Here is a 19,369-nt window from a genome sequence, read left to right on the forward strand (position 1 = left end):
TATTACATCGTCAGATTTTATTTTATTTAGTTTTGTCCTGAAACCTTTCTGGAAGGGCACAATGAGGGAGGGGGGGGGGATACAGTGTGGGTGTCAAACTTGAGCTCCGGCTGGAATGACGTTGAGTTGAAGATCCTCCTCCTCCTCCTCCTCCTCAACTGATCCAACCCGTTCAGTCGCTCCGAGCTGTCCTTGCCTGGGATCGTCAGAGCCGGGCAGTCGCAAGTAGGTGACAGACTTTCACTCACCCAAACATCTGATCCGACGGTCCCAACCACTCCCCCTTCACAATTCGATCAGCAGTGTGTGTGTGTGTGTGTTTTTCCCTGCGGAGACTGACTTTCCCGGCAGGAGCGCCAAGACGCGAAACCCGATAACAGTGCAGCGGTGATGGAGAAAAGTAAGTTTTTTTTTTAATCTGTCCTGGAAATATACCTGTCAAGGAAGCCACGAGAGAGAGAGAGAGGGAGAGAGAGCTCTCACCTGAGTAAGGTCTTTATCTCAATATTGCAATACTGGGAGCCCTGCTGTCACTCTGCAGGGCGCGTCGGAGACTCAACTTGTTATAGGCCGTACGGGCTTTTTATAAAGATGTTTTAATGCAAGGGAAAGACGAAACAGATCACATCATAGAGACGAAAGAAGAAGCACCAGTTACCCTCGGCTGATTTAGTAATCTAGGCGGTTTTTACAAACTGTCTTCTAAGAATCTGCACGTAGCACAGCAGTTACACCCTTGTTACATATTTTCCTAAAGCTCTTTACCCTTTAAGAATCAATTTACTTATTATTATTATTTACTTCGACCGTTTATCAGCGTTGGTATCCTCTCGTCGATATTGTTTCAGGCGATGTGAGCCGGGGTTACAGTAGCGGGTGCGTCGCTGACAAAGGATTGGATCCGATAGGCACGGAGAGAAATTGATTCCACGCATACGAAGTACTGCGCTGCCCCCTTTCTGTCCGTTTTATTGTACTGTGGGGCTTGCGCCAGTTTTAATCGGCAATGACGCGAGTGACTAACGGTTGTACTATTTTCATTTAAAAAAAAAAAAACCTCCAGTCGATAATCTGACCGCTCCGCAACAAAAAAAAAAAGATCAAATCACTAGAAAGATCTGGGGCTCAGGATCTGCGCCCGGGGCTGGGAGGGTTTGCCGGTTCGAATCCTACTCCGTTGGGGGGCCCCCTGAGCAAGACCCTTCACCCCAACTGCCCCAGGTGGCGCCGTATAAATGGCCGACCCTGCCCTCTGACCCCCCCAGCTTCTCTCTCTCCCCGTCTGTGTGTCTCAGGGAGAGCCAGCTGGGGTCTGCGAGAAAGACGAGTTCCTCATGCCAGAAATGGTTTTTTTTTTTTAAAAAGCGATCTGATCTTATCAAACATCTCATCCCAGGGAGGAAACCGCATTCCTGAACTGCTCCTTTTTTTTTTTTTGCTGAAAACAACCGCAATAGAGCAACACTTTGCAACGGAGAGTCACTGCTACGAGCACAGAAATGCAGACGAGCAAAATCCTGCGACTTTCTCTTTTTGTTTCGTTATCTACCCGGGGGGGGGGGGGGGGCAGTTAAGAAGTGGGTTCAAATCCCAGTCCTAAGAGGCTGGTCTTTAGCCCAGTTGCTCCAGTCCACGCAGCAATGGAAATGCACAATGGGCTAATATGCTGTCTCCATGCCTAGAAACCAGGCTCTAAGCTCTCTGCGTGGCTCAAGTGCACCTACCCTAGCTGTGTGTGTTTTACGAGATGCAGTTCCCGAGCTAGGAAACAGGAGGGTGTTCAGGGGCGGAGCAGTGGCTCTGGGGCTCAGGATCTGTGCCTGTGGCTGTTAAGGGTTTGCAGGTTCACATCCTGCCGCCGGCAGAGGAATCCTACTCCGTTGGGGGCCCCCCCTGAGCAAGGCCCTGAACCCCAACTGCTTCAGGAGCGCCCTATAAATGGCCGACCCTGCGCCCTGACCCCCCAGCTTCTCTCTCCCCCCGTCTGTGTGTCTCCTGGAGAGCAGGCTGGGGTCTGCGACAAGATAATTCCTCATGCTAGAACCTTTATAGGGTTAATAAAGTGATGTTATTGTTCTTGAAACCACAGGCAGGGCAAGGAGAATGAGGAACTGTTCGGGGTACATTCCTCTGACATACCTGAGTTCATACCTCAGTCACAGGTAGGCGCGGTAGTTACATGCAGGAGAAACACGCCCTTCCCCCCTGCAAACCCATCGATGCTCGACCAGTTTCTGTCTCCAGAAGCTCGGAGAGCCAGAAAGTCTCAAAGTCCCATTCCAGTGAAAATCCAGACGATCTAGGTGAAACCCGAATGAGTGTGTTTAGTTCCTGGAGTGTTGATTCAACTCAGCATCCATTACGGTGTAGTGGATGAGCTCAAGTTATAATAATGCCTTACACTTATATAGCGCTTTTCTGGACACTCCACTCAAAGCGCTTGACAGGTCATGGGGGAATCCCACTACCACCACCAATGTGCAGCCCCCACCTGGATGATGCTCCAGTCCGCTCAGCACACAGCAGCTCTCAGTGGGGAGGAGAGCAGAAGGATGAAGCCAGTTCAGAGAGGGGGGTTATTAGGAGGCCATGATTGGTAAGGGCCGATGGGAAATTTGGCCAGGACACTGGGGTAACACCCCTACTCTTTTTCAGAAATACCCTCGGATTATTAATGGCCAGAGTCAGGACCTCGGTTTTATGTCTTGTCTGAAGGACGGCGTCTTTTTACAATCCAGTGTCCCCGTCACTATACTGGGGCATCAGGGCCCACACGGACCGCAGGGTGAGCGCCCCCTGCTGGCCCCACTAACGCCTCTCCCAGCAGCAGCCTTAGTTTTTCCCAGGAGGTCTCCCCTCCAGGTACTGACCAGGCTCACACCTGCTGGGCTCCAGTGGGGGGGGGGGGGGGGGGGGCTGCCAGCTTTGAGTTGTAGGGCGAGATGGCTGGTGGCTCGAAGAAGAATCGGGTTCCTGTGTCCTTGTAAAGGAAATAAGGATACCGCTCTTCCCAAGTTGTCCCGTGGGCGTCCAATTTGGCTTGGCTGATGTGAACGAGAGACATTTCTCAATATGGAATTCCAGTTCAGTGCAAATGCTGTAACAGCCCGTTATAAATGTACATAGCAAGCAGTTGGGGCAGGCATGGTGGTGCGGGGGGTTAGCGTTGCTGCCTGACAGCCCTAGGGCCCTGGGTTCAATTCCTCTGGTGCTGTGTGGGTGGAGCTTGCATGTTCTGCCCATGTTTTGTGTGTGGATTTCCTACCACAGTCCAAAGACACACTGGTAGGGTGGAACCTAGGGTAGGGTAGGCTTCTGGAAAAATTGGACCGTGTCTCTGTGTGTGTGTGTGTGTTTGCGCCCTGTGATGGACTGCTGTCCTGTCCAGCCTGCTAGGATAGAATCTGCCTCTCCTCTGGGTTGGATGACACAGTTAAAAGAGGATAGATGTAAAACAATTGTCAATTAATTAGGAGTATTTGTAGTTAAAAACCTTATGCTTTGGGCTCAAGTATGGAGTGAATCTATCGTTTGCACCTCAACAAGGAAGAGAAGTTGTGTGTATAAATGCATGCCCCTGTTCTGAGTTCCTTTTCAGGGGGGGTTAGTGGGCGAATACTTTTTTTAATACGTTTAACGAAAGAATTCTGGTTTTACCAGGATGACCGATAAGCAACAGCAAAACAAAAGGATTTCGGTGAGGATGACTGTGAGGGAGCAGTCAGTCGGATTAGATCGCACCAATTGTAAAAAAACAACAACAACAACAAAATTGTCATCTTAGACGATGGAATGATTGAATTAAAAAAATTCAAAAAGAAAATTATTGGGAAGTTCAAGCGATAATAATAGTTGTACGGGAGCAATAGATCAATACACATGAGGTGAATGGGTAGTCGTAGACTATCTATAATAGTCTACGCCAGCAGCCATATCACCCTGCAACTCCCAGCTGGCAGCCCCCACTGGAGCTCAGCAGGTGTGAGCCTGGTCAGTACCTGGAGGGGAGACCTCCTGGGAAAAACTAAGGCTGCTGCTGGGAGAGGTGTGAGTGGGGCCAGCAGGGGGCGCTCACCCTGCGGTCCATGCGGGTCCTAATGCCCCAGTATAGTGACGGGGGACACTGGACTGTAAACAGGCGCCGTCCTTTGGATGAGACGTCAAACCGAGGTCCTGACTCTCTGTGGTCATTAACAATCCCAGGGCGTTTCTCGAAAAGAGTAGGGGTGTAACCCCGGCGTCCTGGCCAAATTTCCCATCGGCCTTTATCAGTCATGGCCTCCTAACAATCCCCCTCTATAAATTGGCTTCATCCCTCTGCTCTCCTCCCCACTGAGAGCTGGTGTGTGGGGAGCGCTCTGGCGCACTATTGCTGCCGTCGCATCATCCAGGTGGGGGGGCTGCACATTGGTGGCGGTAGTGGGATCCCCCATGACCTGTCAAGCGCTTTGAGTGGAGTGTCCAGAAAAGCGCTCTATAAGTGTCAGCAATTATTATTATTATTATTATAATAATAATAAGGGACGAACACAATAATCAAAGTCTCAATTTTTTTTCCCTCTTTGTAATTGCGCCAGCTCACCTGCGGGTGGTGCTGTTGGGCAGGCGGGGCACGGGGAAGAGCTCGGCGGGGAACACCCTGCTGGGCAGGAAGGAGTTCCCCTCGGTGCTCAGCTCCACTCCCGTGACGACGCGGTGCGGGAGCGCCCACGCGGACGCCCCCGGGAGGCCGCTCCACGTCATCGACACCCCGGACCTCTTCGACGAAGGTCTCCCCGACCGCCGAGCCCACATCCGGGACTGCCTGGCCCTGTCGGCCCCGGGGCCCCACGCCTTCCTGCTGGTGCTGCAGCTGGGGCGCTTCACCGAGGGGGAGAAGAGGATCGGGGGGCAGATGAAACAGGCTTTCGGGCCCGGGGTCACCCGGCACGCCGTGGTCCTGTTCACCTACGGCGACGACCTGGAAGGAGTCCCCGTCGAGGACTTCCTGCGGGGGGCCCAGGCGGAGCTGAAGGCGCTGCTGGAGGCCTGTGGGAACCGGTACCACGTCTTCAACAACCGGGACGCCGGCGACCGCCGGCAGGTGTCCCAGCTGCTGGACAAGATCGAGGGGCTGGTGCGGGAGAACGGGGGCGCCTACTACACCCAGCGGACGAGCCCCGGGAGACGCGAAGAAGACCCCGCCGCGGACGGGCGTCCCCTCATCGAGGAAGGGAACCCCAGCGAACCTGCACGGGGAGGGACGCCGTCTCGGGACCCGGAGGAAGGGAGCAACCCGATCTGGAAATTGTTCCGCCGATGCGTCGCGTGCCTGCGGTCCTTCAGAAGGCAGAGATGTCCCGGGGGGAGAAGGCAGCAGGGACTCCATCTGTTGTGCTGGAAGAACTAAACGCGCAATCGAAGGCTTCGGAAGAGGAGACCGTCGGTGCTGCTTTTGCCCCCCCCCCCCCACCCAAAACTGCTTTCTAACGTTTGAACCAGTTCTCGTTTTTTTTCCCTGTCCTGCGTCCCCCCCCCGCCTTGATCGCATTCCAGAAATCCGTGAACCGCCCCCCCCCTGCCCTGATTTTAAATGAATGTTGTTGTGTTTTTTTGTTTTTTACTCCTGTATAAAGTGTTCCCAGTATGGTTTCGGGCACAGATGCCCCCGCTACCCGTGTAAGTTGTGGAAACCCGATATTGTATCTGCCGATCAGAGAGAGAGAGAGAGAGAGAGAGAGAGAGTAGAAAGATTTGGATCGTTTTTTCCAGTGGTGGATGTTATTGGGGGTTTTTTCCTCTTTCCTAGCCCACCCGAGCTGTGTTTGTAGAAGGCTTCTTCCCCGTGCAAAGGGGCGCAGAAGGGGTCTCGGCAACGCCCCCCCCCAAAAAAAAAAACCGGCACAAGGTGGGAGAGGTCTGGGAGGAGAAGCCGGATGATCACAGGACAGACAGACAGAGAACGCCCACTCTTAGCAGGCTGGTTTTCCTAACAGCTTCTACCTCCAGGCAATAAGACTGCTGAACAGCCAGCCTGCAGCTCCTTCAGCAAATCACCCGTAATGCCTACAGGGACACACAGTTTTCACTGTATTCAGCATAACTGCACAACTTGGACATAACGTACCGCACACCCCCTGGACATATCGCAGCTCTATTGATATTGAGCCCGGGCTGAGTTAATTTTATTCCGTTTCTATTGAACTCTTATGGTCACGGTCCCCATCCTCTCTGCCAGAGGGCGCTTCAACCTCCTCACATTTGTTCTCTTAATGACGGCCGGCGGTATCGCCTGGTGTGGATTACCTGGTCAGACCGCATCTCGACCGCAGGTCACTGTAATCGACTCAGTTGTTTCCAGTTAAGGAGCATTCGGTCAGAGTCTAACAGATTAAGGGACAGCTTCTTCCTCCAGGCAGTAAGACAGCCTGCAGCTCCTTCAGCAGATCACCCGTGATGCCTACACAGTTTTCACTGTATTCAGCATAACCGCACTACTTGGACAAAACGTACCGCACACCCCCTGGACACATCGCAGCTCTATTGATATTGAGCCCGGGCTGAGTTAATTTTATTCCGTTTCTATTGAACTCTTATGCTCACGGTCCCCATCCTCTCTGCCAGAGGGCGCTTCAACCTCCTCACATTTGTTCTCTTAATGACGGCCGGCGGTATTGCCTGGTGTGCCTTGTTTCAGCTTCACTATTTAAGTATACTCCCCCGCCCCCGAGCTCCTGTTAATGCTTCCCGACCCACTGAGCTCCGTATTTCTTGGTCTCTGGTCGTCTCCCGATGGATGTCCCGGCTATGGACTGCTTCCTGACTTCCCTTTGGACGTCCCTGGATATCTTTGCCTACGGATTTTTCCCTACTTCACCGTAAGTCCCAATAAACCCTCCCGTGTGTGTCTTCCCTGAACCCTGTCTTTTTCCCGAATCGCCGCCTGGCGTTGGGGGGGGGTCCAAACTCCACTCTCCACGGGAGACCGACCCGGCTTCCGTGACGATCACGTCTTCTGTAACCTCCTTTTGTAACTTTTGTAAATTTGTGACGATAGCCCTGCAACTATTCAGCATGTGTTTTGGTTATGTCCCGTGGTAAAAAAAAAAAATCTGGATTAAGTTGCAGACTTCTATTTAAAAAAAAAAGAGACCAATAGTGATATTTGTTTTGATGGGAAAAGATGTTAAGTTTCAGCCCCATCGAAAACCATATTACAATTTCGGTAGTAATAAATTTAATTGTTATTATATACATAAAATGAAGTGGTCTGGGGGAAAAAAAAACCCTTTGTTTGAACATTTTAAAATGGAAGTAAGGGTGTGTTTGCGGACTATTTCGAAGTGCAAAAATCTGAAAGCGGCGTGGGTATTATTTTAATTTGAATGTGTCTAATCTTTTTTTCATAACTTGAATCTATGTGGTGATATGCACCCCCTGACGATCTTTCTGTCCTTGAATTGTTATATGGACTGTTGTTTTGTAATTGCTTCTTTTGTTGAGCATAAATTAAAAAAAAAAAAATGAAGGAAAAAAAGCTAATTTTGTCTCCCCTCCCCCGGTGAGCCCGCAAAAAAGACGTTTCGTTTGCCCGCAAACTACTGCTGCCATTTTATTTAATTAAACTTTGGCAAAAAAAAAATAACCCCGATTACTGAACCTCCGCCATGCTTCACTGTAGGGAAGGTGTTTGAAGGCTTCATTTTGTTTTCTGTAAACCGGGAGGCGGCGTGCTTTACCAGACCTCATCCGTCCACTGGACCTGCTCTTCCTCCTCCCTGGAGGATTTTAGTATATTCAGGTGTGTTTTGGCAAATTGCATTCTGGCTTTTTGGGGGTTCGTGTAGGGGGGGGGAGCTGCAGTCTGGGATCTGTTCTACAAAATAATCATTGCTGACACTTATATAGCACCTTTTCTGGACACTCCACTCAAAGCGCTTGACAGGTCAGGGGGAATCCCACTACCGCCACCAGTGTGCAGCCCCCACCTGGATGATGCGACGGCAGCCATAGTGCGCCAGAACGCTCCCCCCACACACCACCTCTCAGTGGGGAGGAGAGCAGAGGGATGAAGCCAGTTCAGAGAGGGGGGTTATTAGGAGGCCATGACTGGTAAGGGCCAATGGGGAATTCGGCCAGGACACTGGGGTAACACCCCTACTCTTTTCAAGAGACGCCCTGGGATTGTTAATGACCACAGAGAGTCAGGACCTCGGTTTGACGTCTCATCCGAAGGATGGCGCCTGTTTACAGTCCAGTGTCCCCCGTCACGATACTGGGGCATCAGGACCCACACGGACCGCAGGGTGAGAGCGCCCCCTGCTGGCCCCACTAACACCTCTTCCAGCAGCAGCCTTAGTTTTTCCCAGGAGGTCTCCCCTCCAGGTACTGACCAGGCTCACACCTGCTGGGCTCCAGTGGGGGGCTGCCAGTGGTGAGTTGCAGGGTGATATGGCTGCTGGCCGTATATTCAACCGAATCAAAGTGCGCCTTTTGTTTGGTATTTGGTTTTTTTTTTTTAAAAGCACAATTTTGCCAACTTAAAAGGCCTTCTGTTGACGATAGTGTCCCAGACCAACCACCTCAACAATATTTTGTTTCTTCTGGGCAGAACCGGTTCTAAATATCCGCCTTCTCAGCAGGACTGGCCTACGTCTGGATCAGAACCAGGTGAAACAGCCGGGCTCCTCCTGCACACCACAGACGCACAGCCTTTCATACCTTGTCCGCCCTATTATCTGGCAGAAGGTTCCGGATGCTCCAGTCGCACACAGCTCGACTCCAAAATAGCTTCTTCCCCCGAGCCGTCAAGCTGGGGATGCCCCCACTCCCTCCCATCGTCCTCTGATCTCTCCTCGCTTCCTGTACCCCCCCAACGACTGTACCCCTACACCACTACACCCACGACAACCGCGTGTAAGCCGAAATTGCACTATTTATCAATCACTATTATTTTTGCACTGTTCGCCGAATTGCTTTTGCCTCGTTTGTATACTTTTCTCGGTTTGTGCATCTGCGCAGTTTCTGACAATTGTGCACTGGCACCAGACTGTTGTTTACACTGTTATTGTTCCTGTCTGCTGTTCAAATCGAAGTGTATTGATCCAATGCGCAACAATACGGCGTGCAGCAGCAGCAGTAGTAGTAGTTGCTGACAAGAAAATGTCTCTTTCTGTGAGCCCCCAAGAATCCCAAAATTGAGGTAATATTTTTGAAATTGAATAAAACTCAATAGGAGTAGAGCTGCGATGTGTCCAGGGTGTGTGCAGTATATACATGTAGTGCAGTTATGCTGAATACAGTGAAAACTGTGAGTCCCTGTAGCCATTACAGGTGATGTGCTGAAGGAGCTGCAGGTGGGCTGTTCGGCAGTCTTACTGCCTGGAGGTAGAAGCTGTTCCATAATCTGTTGGACTTGGACCGAAATGCTTCAGTACTGTTTATGGGACGGGAGGAGGGACAACAGTTTGTGACTGGGGTCCTTGAGGATGGACCTGGCCTTCTTCAGCCATCTGTTCTATTTATACACTGCACCTGAGACACTAATGAGAAACACTGTTCACTATACTCGTGTAAGTATGGTTCACTATAGTGGTGTAAGCACTCGTGTAAGTATGATGACAAAGTTCAACTGGAATCCTCCGTCCTGAAGAAGCAGGATAGGCAGGGGTCAGACTCTTCCCATCATTTGACCTCCACATGCTGGGCAGGCCCGCCGGAGATCCGGTCCAGTGAGGAGGGGTGGGAGCTCTGTCCAGCTCGGGAGTGATCGCAACCAGGTCCTCTTCATCACTCCTATAACCGGTAGGTTGTCTAGTGTTTTCTTCATTTCTTTTGAATTTTTTTTTCCTCTCTTCGCTATACGCCGAGTGGCTGGAGAGAGAAAGTAGTCCTTATCACTTGGAACAAGTGAAGGTTTTCTCTTCTCTTTTCAGCATTGAATAAAACTTTTACTTGTTCCTTTGCAGCCTACTTATGCTACGTGAATAATTAATAATAATTCTATATTAATTAATTGTATATTATGTTAATATTATACTGTCTTTATAGAAGTATTATATACTTATATAAAGCCTACTTATGCTACTTGAAGAAGAATGTGTATAATTGATTTTAATTATATATTGTTAATATTATACTGTCTTTATTTTATATTATATACTTACATAAAGCCTACTTATGCTACCTGAATAATAATTCTAATTGATTTTAATTATTATATATTATGTTGATATTATACTGTCTTTATTTTATATTATATACTTACATATTTATATTATGTACTTACATAAAGCCTACTTATGCTACTTGAATAATAGTTTAATTGATTTTAATTATTATATATTATGTTGATATTATACTGTCTTTTATATAAGTATTACGAATAAGAAGACTTTTATTCAAGAAACCAGGTCAACACGGAGAAAAACAATAGCACACTCGATCACTCCACCTCTTCACTCTATCCCAGGAAAAACTCAGAGATCGAGAGTGAAGGATTAATAGGCTGAGCTTCTTTCCCAGGATCACAGATCGGCCAGGCCCTGACCTCCACTTGACCCCTAGGCTGTTAGAAAGAGGTCCTTTGCCCTAATTAGGTGATTTGAAAGTGATGGTACGACAGCAGACCAATGCGATTTGAATAGGCTACCCTAAAGGAGACCATAGAATTTGAATAGAGCAGATATATGAAGGCAGGTTACTTTTACACCAGAGTCTGGGAGTAAGAGGTTCTGAGAACTGATAGGACTTTAAGGGCTCAAGGGTCAGTGAGATTATATCACACTGACGTAAATCCCGGAGCTGGGAGAGAGACAACGTTCTTCTCAGATGGAGACGGGGAGTGGGATCGAGACGGATCGTTCCTAAGAGGGCAGAGGGACAGAAAGCTCAACCCAGACAGGTAATTCCTAGAAAAACAGCGATGGTGGGCCTCTTTTTCTGCTGTTGACTGGAAACTAGAAATGGCATTGCAGTCGCTGACAGAGGTTTAAAATGAGGCTGCTTTTGACAACACGCAACAAAACTACAGAGACATGCTGTGCTGTAATTAAAAATCAATCGGTTCTATTGATATAACAGCATGTACACTTAAACCATTTAGTCCACATTCCTTGCTCTTTTATTCAGTGCATGCGAACCTAGTCCTAACCTAATTTATCTGTGTTTGCAGGTCCGGGGCTCAGAATCATGTTGAGGAATGTATATCTCACCCTGCTTTGCACAGGTCAGTGTCACTATTATTGACCTTTTCATTCTTAATTATAATAATAATGATAATTGCTTACACTTTATAGAGTGCTTTTCTGGACACTCCACTCAAAGCGTTTTACAGGTCATGGGGATCCCCTCCACCACCACCAGTGTGCAGCCCCCACCTGGATGATGTGACGGCAGCCATAGTGCGCCAGAACGCTCCCCACACACCAGCTCTCAGTGGGGAAGAGAGCAGAGGGATGAAGCCAGTTCATTTATATCTTGTAATGATCCCCCTGAGAAGGAACTTGATACTGAAGTCCTATTCTTGTGACGGCACTTTATGGAACCAGTATGACCTCAGTACTAACCAGTACAACTGCAGACAAGTAAGAATCTCCCCCATGAGCACAGGAAGCAGGAAGACCTGACCAGATCACTGGAGTTAATCCCATTTTTTCCAGTCCTGTGTGTGACGGCTTGAATTGGTCACACATGACTTTCTATGCCCTGTGTGCAGGCCAGCTTGGAGCAGAAACCACAATGCTGTCATTGTGTCAACACTCAGGCACGGAACTTTGCAAATCTTTATGGCTTCACAGCTGAATATTAAATGCAAATGGGAAGTTATTTGCATCCTGCAAGCTCCAAGAGTAGATTGCATAGATGCTCAAAATAAAGTCCTGCTTGAAACTCTTAATGTTAAGCTCAGACGTTGGGGATGAATACTTTGATGAGGTTTATATCGATGATCATTAGCAATGAGTCCACGAGCCACCTGATTAGTCTAGATCGCACCCAATTCAGAGGATTAGCAGACTGTCCAAGCAGCAGAGGAAATAGAGATTCAGTTCCATATGATGATGACGGGAGAGGTTGAACATGGACGAGATGTGGGGTCAGCAGGGCAGGCAACACACCCAAACAAAGCAAAATAGGAAAGGCCAAGCCAGGAGAGGCTGCTTATGGAGAAGACGGAGGGGTGGATGTTGACACGCAGTTAGAAACAGAACACAATGCTAGGATACAAAGTTAAAAGCACAGATTTCAAATCACGGGCAGTGGTATGTTTATATTGTACAGCAGACTAGTAAGACATTACTAAGGTGCTCTGGTATCGGTCTAGGAGGGATTTACCAGATACATCCTGGGGAGTGTGCTGAAGGAACTGGATCTTTTCAGTCTTGAATATCGATGACCACGATGGGCCCTTATGCAAGTATTCAAGATCTGCAAGGCCATCGAGGCATTGAGAGAGACTCGCAGGAAGATCCATGCACTTAATATCAACGCTTGCTCGAGTCCTCCTCTGTGTCTTTGGAGGGTTTGGAGTCCCTGATGTGTCCTGTATGTGTGTGTGTCTCTCTCTCTCTCTCTCTCTCCAGGGCTCTGGGGTGTCCCCTCCTGCTGCGCTCGTCAGTATCACTTTGTGAGCCTGGAGAAGAACTGGACCGAAGCCCAGAGTTACTGCAGGGAGAACTACACTGACCTGGCTGTGATTGACAGCCCAGAGGACAACGAGCAGCTCCTCCAGACTGCGGGGAATCCTCTTCAATATGCCGGCTGGATAGGACTGTATCGGGACCAGTGGAGCTGGAAGTGGTCCATGGGGAACATCAGTCTTTACAGCCAGACCGGGTCTAATTTCACCAGCTGGGCTACAGGACAGCCAGGGAATAGTGAAGGAAAAGAAAACTGTGGAATCATGGCAAGCAGTGGGCTGTGGCACGACTATCCTTGCAGCTGCTCCTTTTATTTCGTTTGCTATCAAGGTGCGTTGCACGCGGCACAATCTGAGCTTGGGCCCGTTCTGAGGGGAGTTGTGCGCGGTCTCCCCTATCGCTATGGCTCGTCTGGCTCCTCGGTTTGTCTAGGGGGGCGATTCGGATGGCGGTCACCTTCTGGGTGGAGTTTGCATGTTCCCTCCAGGTCAGCGGAGGGTGGCCCTGGGTCCTCCGGCTTCCTCCCTGGTGCTGGCCTAGTGAACTGGTGTCTGCAAAGTGTGTGTGTGTGACCTGCAATTATCCGCTCAGGCTACAGTCCAATAGTAGTCGAATAGTAATAGTGAGTACAGTAATAGTGAGTCGAATGATGGAAGACAAGTTGAATTTCCCTCACCTGCGGCCCACTGCTGTGAGCTTTTGCGATTTGTTCTGTATTTAAGGCACTTCCCTGCTGCAGTAAGAGCCCGAACGTTTGTATGAGATGCTGGCTGGGTGAACTGGTGTGTGTGTTGCATTAATTAGAAAGAGTAGCATGATGGGAGAACTGAATTTCACCTTTTGCCCGCTGCTGTGAGCTTCAGAGATTTGTTCTGTATTTAAGACACTTCCCTGGTGCAGTAAGAGCCCGAACGTTTGTATGAGATGCTGGCTGGGTGAACTGGTGTGTGTGTGTTGTGATAATTGGAAAGAGTAGCATGATGGGAGAACTGAATTTCACCTTTTGCCCGCTGCTGTGAGCTGCAGAGATTTGTTCTGTATTTAAGACACTTCCCTGGTGCAGTAAGAGCCCGAACGTTTGTATGAGATGCTGGCTGGGTGAACTCGTGTGTGTGTGTTGCGATAATTGGAAAGAGTAGCATGATGGGAGAACTGAATTTCACCTTTTGCCCGCTGCTGTGAGCTGCAGAGATTGTCTTCAAAACCATATAAAGCACTTCCCTGCTGAAATAGGAGCCTGTGCTCTTATTGAATTGACGTGACAATTACTGCCCGCACATGCTTAACCCTTCAGTTGCTGGCTGCTTCCTTGGTGCTAAAGTGCTCATAAAAAAAATAAAATAAATCACTCTCTGTATGTGGCCACTTGTACAGATCTTAATGGCCCACTTTTTTCCTACAGCTCCTACAGTGGTGACTCGCATCTTTCCGACGCGTGCGTTTGACCGAACTGACGCCGGGAGGGTCATTTCGAGGAGTTTAGGCTCCTCGGTTCTGGTTTCGTAGCTTGGGGTGATCCAAGTCAATACTTCCCGAATCGACGCGACCAAGACCGTTACTCTCTCGACGCATTCTGACGCAGCGGTTGGAATGAATCTGAAGAGTCTGGATCCTTTAGACCAGGGGTGGGGAACCTTTTTTTTTTTCTCTGCCCAGGGCCATTTGGATATTTTATAACATCATTTGCGGGCCATTCAAAATTAGCCTGCTATATTTGGTCAAACATTTAATTAACTCACCCCTAATGGGATGGCTGGAGCTGCTTCTCTTTGGTGAGGCGTGCGACGTTAGCCGGCATTGAGGACGTTGCTGCTCGCAACTGCTTTTCCAGGTTTGCGTCGGTCAGTCTGGAGCCCAGTCCATCAAACGGCCACTTGCTGTCATTGAGTTCCCCGACGGGTTTTCCCTTCACCTCCATGAACTGCTTGACTTCATCCCGCAGTTCGTAAAACCCAGTGTGTTAACACTTTCGCAACGTGTACACTCCCAGCCTGTCTGGCACTGGCTGCCCTCCGAGTCACCGCGATACAGGCAGACGGTCCGCGGGCAGCCAACGAGAAGCATGTGTGTCTGTCCCGTCATGTACACTCGTATGTGTCCTGTCTATTCTGTAATGGACGTTCCTTGCTTGTCCCTCAAAATTTACGTTATTATGAATCACTTAATATCAATGTATGTTGCTATGAAAAAAGCTCCTAGGTTTATTGAATTTCAAGTCCCGCCTGTGTAGGGCTGGGCAATATGGCCCAAACCATTATTCCGAGAAAAAGTTTCATATCAGTCGATGTCGATTATTATCACGATAAATGTCAAATCATTATTTCTTTCAAGTTTAAAGGCAGATTTTTTTTTTCCTCCTGAGTGAAAGTTGAAGAAACCAGACGGTTCATCGGTAAATGAAACAACTCTTTTATTTTAAGAACACAACACTTGCCGAACAGCAGAAACATGGAACAAATCCGTTAGCTGCCCGGTCTGCAACACACACACACACGCGCGCGCGCACTCGCGCAGTATTTGGGGCGCATGCGCATATCCTGCGCAACGCGTGAACATTTATCGAACTTTTGTTAAAATTATATCGTGGTAATTATCGTCATCGAGTTATCGCCAAGCTCTACGCCTGTGGTTGCCTTGGCAGGGCCAGACCAGATGGATGGGCCGGACGTTCCCCACCTCTGATTTCGACTCTCAGGTTTTGGTTCCGACTTGTTTTCACAGAGGGCAGCGACGCTGCAGGGAGCTACTTCCTGATAGAAACGAACAAGAACTTCACCGCAGCCCAGAGGTCCTGCCGGGAGCAGCACACGGACCTGGCCAGCGTGAGGAGCCGGAGCGAGAACGAGGAGGTCCGACTGACGGCGCAGGGTAACTACGTCTGGATCGGCCTGTTCATGGAGCCCTGGAAGTGGTCGAGCCCGAGCAACCACACTTTCCGCAACTGGGCGGGCGGCGTCCCTGACAATGCTGCCGGAAACGAGGACTGTGCTTCACTGTTGATGGCGGGCAGCTCGGCAGGGTACTGGAACGACACCGGCTGCGATCAGAAGCTGCCCTTCTTCTGCTTCAGCGGTGAGTCGATCGTGGGGTTGAGGTGAGGGAGGGAGGACACAGCTGGTGTGGTTTTGGGGGGGGGGGGTCCATCTCGCGTTGTCACGCATCTCGCGTCATCCAGGGTTATCTCACTCTTCCCCATCAGACCTCGTCCTCTCTGGTCCTCAGCCCTCCTTGTTGTGTGGATGCCAGAAAGCAGACAAACTATCAAGCACGTTTCTTCCTTGATCTGTACATCGCCATATTTATCTTGTTCTCTCATGTTTTCTTCCTCAACGAGAAGTGCCCTTATCCACTTCTCAGGGGTTTGATAATGCTGAGCTGGATCTTAAGACCCTGAACAAATCGGTTGCAGAATTAAGCGCCAAAATTCCCATCATTCCCAGGAGTCTGGGGTTTTCAGACGCATCTAAATCCTGAGTCATTTCAAATGGTCTGGATCCGAACGGTCTCGACAGATGGTACTGCAGTTTCATATAGTGCATCAGAGTGCTTCAGTAATTCTGAGAGGCTGGTTACCTGTCTGTCTCTATCTCCACAGAGAAGAAGAGAGTGGTGATGCGTGTGGGACTCCAATTGGAGAAAGGGACAAACCCTAATGACCCTGGAGTGAGAGAATATCTCTTAAACCGGGTAGGTGCTGCCAGCCTTCAGAGCCAGGAATCCTGTTCAGGGTTGTTATGTGCTTGAGTGTGACAGAGCTTGGACAGGGCTCATGTCTAACCTGGGTTAAGAGAGACCCCACTGAGTGTATTGAGTTGGCTAGTGTACAGTGTGTAGAATTATATATCTATAATAATAAAGACAGTTTGAATATTACTGATCAGTGTACAGTGTGGAGAATTATATATCTATAATGATCAGGACTGTGTGAATATTACTGGATCAGTGTACAGTGTGGAGAATGATATATCTATAATGATCAGGACTGTGTGAATATTACTGGATCAGTGTACAGTGTGGAGAATGATATATCTATAATGATCAGGGCTGTGTGAATATTACTGGATCTGCGTACAGACTGTACTAGTTACACTCAGGGTGATGGATCAGTATTGCTGGCTGGTGCTCCAGTCCAGATCCAGCCCTGCTCTCAGGCAGTCTGTGCTGTTCTTCTCTGTCCAGATGAGGGGGCTGCTGTCCAGGCACACTGGGATGAACAGAATCAGTTTGAAATGGAAGGAGCAGAAGGATGGGCTGGTTTTCCACCCTGAGGAAGACGAAGGTGAGATATGGGACCCCAGTTTCACACAGTCACTGCAGTGTGTCTTTGTGGTGCTGAGTGTGGACTCACCACACTTTGATTACTGGTTTGTCCGGCTCTTCCAGTACTGAGTGTGTGTTTGCTCTCTCTGTTCAAGGTGTGTGTAATCTATAGCTCTATCGGTAAAGTGTGTGTAGGGTCCTGTTCTCTCAGTACAGTATGTGTAGTGTGTAGCTCCCTCAGTACAATTGTCAAGGTGTGTGTAGAGTCCTGTTCTCTCAGTATGATGTGTGTAGAATCTTTCACTTTTTTTTTTACTGGTGAAGTTGCCAATCTGTGTTGTTGTGTGTCGTGTCCACAGGGCAGTGTGACTGCAGGGGAGACAGTGCTCCAGTCTGACTGCAGAGTCTCCTCACTCAGGCTGTCTGGGACTGCTCTGGGATAACTGGGACACTGGTCTTTCATCTAACACTAAGAGGACGCTTTTATTTGGTGATAGTTTGATATTTTGTTAGATGTCTTATTTATAACGTTTTTTTTTATAGAAAACAAAATCTGTTAGGCTGTGCTCCAGATAACACGCAGGAAAAGAAGAAAAGAAACACTTTCACTTGTTCCTGTAATGTCCATCAGCCACTTTATTCACCCACTTTTAACTTAGTCAAGCTGACTGAACTTATTTAGTCTCACTTTAGTTCTGCAGTTTAATGTTTGTATGAATAATGCATGCAGTTATAGTAAAGTAAAATGAAATGTATTTCTAAGAAATCATTTAACAGATAAGATTCTAGCACAAAAGGCACCAGTCTTTTGTTGCACAATATAAAGTGTATTGATACCTATGGTAAAATAATTGTGCAATAAAGGGTTAAATGCAAACAGATTTAGATTAAATCAAAACCCAGAGATCACCTGGAAGGTTACATTTAAAACTATAGACAAGTGAGGGGCTTTCAATAAGATTGTAAACTACGAAAGGCTGAATGCGAGACGGCAGGCTTGTAATTGTCACACATCTCTCCTGTTTCACTTTCATTCTCAGAAGAAAGGAAGCTCAGCGTGCAGCACATCTTTCTGTGGTTTCTGTGGGTTACTTCTTCTGTACTGAGGCCCCCAGGCCTGTGTTCCTGCACGTCTCCACACCTCTCACCCTGTTATCTCTCAGAAGTGCTGTCATTTCTCAGAATCATCAGTGTGTTGACTCTTCATAAGATCCTCTGTAGCTGCCATCTCATCTGGTGATGTCCCACTGCTCCAGACACTGGTGGCTCTTGCCTGGCCTGTGGCTCGGAGAACACTTCTCCACTGGGCTTGACCGCTGAGCTTTCCCAGAATACACCTGTACTTTGACGCTCCAGCAACCTCTATCCTGTCCCCACCCCACCCAGGCCTCAGCCTAGTCCAGCTCCACACAGATCCCCTGGTTCCTGTCCTGAGGAATCTTCACATTTTTCAAGTTTTAAGACGCTGTGCCAGCAAGAGCTCTAAGGAGTGTTTCTTGTAGGTCTTTGTCACAGTGTAGGTCGATAGATGGAATAAATGTTTGGATTTAGTACAGAAATGCATAATGCGTTCAGTACAATCTCTTATTGTATAGCAACAAAACAAAAACGGAACAGTGGACACCAGCAGATCATGTGCAGTACAACATTTAATCTAGACGGAAGACTGTGTGTGACTCGACCCAGTTCTACAGCTTACAATTATAATAATAATTGCTTACACTTACAGTATGTAGCGCTTTTCTGGACACTCCACTCAAAGCGCTGCAGTCTGGGATCTGTTCTACAAAATAATCATTGCTTACACTTATAGAGCGCTTTTGTGGACACTCCACTCAAAGCGCTTGACAGGTCAGGGGGAATCCCACTACCACCACCAATGTGCAGCCCCACCTGGATGATGCGACAGCAGCCATAGTGCGCCAGAACGCTCCCCACACACCAGCTCTCAGTGGGGAGGAGAGCAGAGGGATGAAGCCGCACTCTTGAAGGGGAAGCTTGTGTCGTTTTAAATTTTCCAGATGATCACCACCTGTAGACCGATTTATGCGACGGCTTTACTCATTGAATTTTAAGGTTGACGATTTGTGTTGAAATGCCACACACCATCTCGCAAGACCCCTAAAACGGAGCGATTTTTTTTTTTTAACTTCAGATTTTGGATATTAAGACACTTTCTGGATGTATTTGGTAAGCCCGTGACGCTGGGCGATGTACGCACCTGTTGAAAACGACCATCCCATTCCTGTCGGAGAATTGACGCTGTCTGATCGGACAGTATTGACAAAATGTATCGTCAATTGTATCGTTAAGCGCCTTGGGGCAACCTTGTTGTGAAAGGCGCTATATAAAAATAAATGGAATTGAATTAATAAGGGCAGCGTGCACATGGTCCTTCATAGCTCACAGTATTTGCCCATCCACAACAAACACAGGAAATATTGCCTGAAAACGGAAAATTACTTTAGTCTTAGCCCTGCTAATCCGTATCT

At 48.5% G+C, this 19,369-nt stretch overlaps 2 protein-coding genes across 5 annotated transcripts; both read left to right on the plus strand.

The window, feature by feature from the left end:
* The first annotated feature begins 188 nt into the window (after positions 1 to 188).
* Positions 189 to 7,516, plus strand: LOC148813363 (GTPase IMAP family member 9-like). The gene is made up of 2 exons (XM_088908369.1): positions 189 to 400; positions 4,578 to 7,516. Exons 1-2 carry the CDS (start codon positions 391 to 393, stop codon positions 5,387 to 5,389), a joined length of 822 nt encoding a protein of 273 aa, XP_088764495.1. The 5' UTR covers positions 189 to 390; the 3' UTR covers positions 5,390 to 7,516.
* LOC148813364 (C-type mannose receptor 2-like) lies at positions 6,772 to 18,624 on the plus strand. Of its 4 annotated transcripts, none has more exons than XM_088908339.1 (9): positions 6,772 to 6,857; positions 8,619 to 8,649; positions 9,690 to 9,783; positions 11,153 to 11,206; positions 12,561 to 12,947; positions 15,339 to 15,689; positions 16,213 to 16,304; positions 16,797 to 16,896; positions 17,242 to 18,624. In XM_088908339.1, the coding sequence occupies exons 1-9, from the start codon at positions 6,772 to 6,774 to the stop codon at positions 17,244 to 17,246; spliced, it is 1,200 nt and encodes a 399-aa protein (XP_088764465.1). In that variant the 3' UTR covers positions 17,247 to 18,624. The 4 variants fall into 4 exon arrangements, with proteins under 4 accessions (XP_088764465.1, XP_088764467.1, XP_088764469.1 ...); XM_088908343.1 differs by lacking the exon at positions 6,772 to 6,857 and adding an exon at positions 7,663 to 7,780 and having other exon boundaries at positions 8,591 to 8,649; XM_088908341.1 differs by having other exon boundaries at positions 6,799 to 6,857; positions 8,622 to 9,783.
* Positions 18,625 to 19,369: the final 745 nt, after the last annotated feature.

The sequence above is a fragment of the Atractosteus spatula genome, assembly GCF_055471065.1.
Source record: "Atractosteus spatula isolate fAtrSpa1 chromosome 10 unlocalized genomic scaffold, fAtrSpa1.hap1 SUPER_10_unloc_1, whole genome shotgun sequence".
In the NCBI taxonomy this organism is placed as follows: domain Eukaryota; kingdom Metazoa; phylum Chordata; class Actinopteri; order Semionotiformes; family Lepisosteidae; genus Atractosteus; species Atractosteus spatula.

Bases quoted from the DNA above. Each gene is read 5' to 3' on its own strand.
- LOC148813364 (XM_088908339.1), top strand. From the start codon at position 6,772: ATGGATGTCCCGGCTATGGACTGCTTCCTGACTTCCCTTTGGACGTCC. The intron at 6,858-8,618 runs GTAAGTCCCAAT...CCGCCTTCTCAG, and splicing joins GGATTTTTCCCTACTTCACC to CAGGACTGGCCTACGTCTGG. The intron at 12,948-15,338 runs GTGCGTTGCACG...TTGTTTTCACAG, and splicing joins TTATTTCGTTTGCTATCAAG to AGGGCAGCGACGCTGCAGGG.